The sequence below is a fragment of the Pundamilia nyererei genome, unplaced genomic scaffold, assembly GCF_000239375.1.
Source record: "Pundamilia nyererei isolate P.nyererei 1_Seehausen unplaced genomic scaffold, PunNye1.0 scaffold00008, whole genome shotgun sequence".
NCBI classification, from domain to species: Eukaryota; Metazoa; Chordata; class Actinopteri; order Cichliformes; family Cichlidae; genus Pundamilia; species Pundamilia nyererei.
The window spans coordinates 6,717,291-6,718,884 of NW_005187409.1; the positions used below are offsets into that span (position 1 = coordinate 6,717,291).

General features: G+C 41.1%; 1 protein-coding gene across 1 annotated transcript in view; it reads left to right on the forward strand.

Moving 5' to 3' along the window:
• Nucleotides 1–1,594, forward strand: part of LOC102193899 (early endosome antigen 1-like) — a gene marked incomplete at its 3' end in the record, with an annotated part of 11,801 nt that overhangs the window by 1,358 nt on the left and 8,849 nt on the right. Inside the window, exons 2-3 of the mRNA XM_013916198.1 lie at nucleotides 841–1,046; nucleotides 1,329–1,470. Coding sequence (XP_013771652.1) covers nucleotides 874–1,046; nucleotides 1,329–1,470 — 315 coding nt within the window. The remainder of the gene's footprint in view (nucleotides 1–840; nucleotides 1,047–1,328; nucleotides 1,471–1,594) is intronic.

Below are 1,594 nucleotides of genomic sequence, written 5' to 3' on the forward strand. Positions count from 1 at the left end.
TGGGGGAACTTGCACAATCGGTGGCTGACTAAATACTTTTTTGCCCCACTGTATAAGCAGACACCCCGTGTCACTGGTAGTTGCATGCATCTTTCTGCACCTTCTTTTTGGTATTAAGGAAACAGTCTTTCAATATGAATCTGGTTTGTGGATGTCTTTTTAGTATTGCAATCATGATTTCTGCAAAAGAGATATTTAGCAAATGTACTTTTTTACCACAAAACCTCTGTTTCCATCATATTTAAGAGGTGCCACAAATCTCCATAGCTGATATTTCCAAGCCAGGATAACTCAGAGCAAAACAATAGATAAATAAAAAACACTACAAACAAAAGAGAAAAATTGGTGCTTGTTTAATTTTTGGAGTGGACCGTCCCTCGAAATGTTTAGGTTCATGTTTTTTTTGTATATATCTTCAAACAATATTCAATCAACGATATTAATCAACGCACACTATGTCCAGGAGCAATCATCAGTGCAGACACAAACTGTTGAACTGAAGTGATTGTATGACATAAATCTTTTGTATGTTTGTCCAGTGTGGTACAGTAGGAGGTGCAGGATGGGAGTGGATGATTAGAAGGAGGCGTAACCTGATAGATTATTGTGTGTCCAACAACTTGCTTCCAGGCTGTTGACAGTGTGAATAATACATGACTGTATTTTAAGTGCATGTATCTTTATTGTGTGTGTCTGTGTTTGTCTTAGTTATAGTCTGTACAAATGTGACAGAGTTGTTAACTGGAAACATACAAGCTGCCAAAATGAATGTATGAAAACGTGTATGAGTTTTAGTTTTTTTAAGAATTGAGTTTGACACCGGCAGTTCTTGTACTGCAGGTGAAATTAACTTAGTGGGAATAAGCTGACCCAATGGAGGATCACATGACCTCGTCAGACTCAGCAGGTACCGGATGCACTTCAGTTGCCATGGTAAAGGACTCTGTAGGAGCTGATGTGGACCTGCGTGTGCTGTGTGATCGAGTGGAGGACTTGGAGCACAGAGCGGTTTCAGCCATCCAGCCTGAGAGCTACCTGAGGAACAGGTGAGAGACTGGGTGAGAGGGGATCCAGTGACACACACATCTGCTACTGTACGCTCACTTTTGGCCAACATAATATCACGTATCACACACACCTGACTGCACTGCATGCAAGCTTGAGAGTGCACCTCTGAAAACTACTCACTGCATCTACTGCCATGTTAGGAGATAAAACTGAATCAATTTTTTTTTAATCAGAGACAGTTTAACGTTTAAAAGCTCATTTATATGATATTATACGGTGTTAAGATGACGTAATGCGATCTTGTTTTGCTATTTGATAAGGATCAGAGAGTTGGAGACGTCAGAGAGGAGCCTCCTGCTGCAGCTATATCAGCTAGCGTCTGCCTCTCAGTTCCCCAACATGCATCACTCCCAGAGGCTGGACCAGAGACTCCACATGCTCAGGGAGGAGGTCAGGACCATGGTGAGTGCTGTCTGAGAGATTCAGTGGGTCACTGATGTAGAAAATATAAAATACATTTACAGCTTTGAATATGCAAGTTTTAGAAGATGGGAGTAATATGTACTTCAGATATGAATGAGAGGCT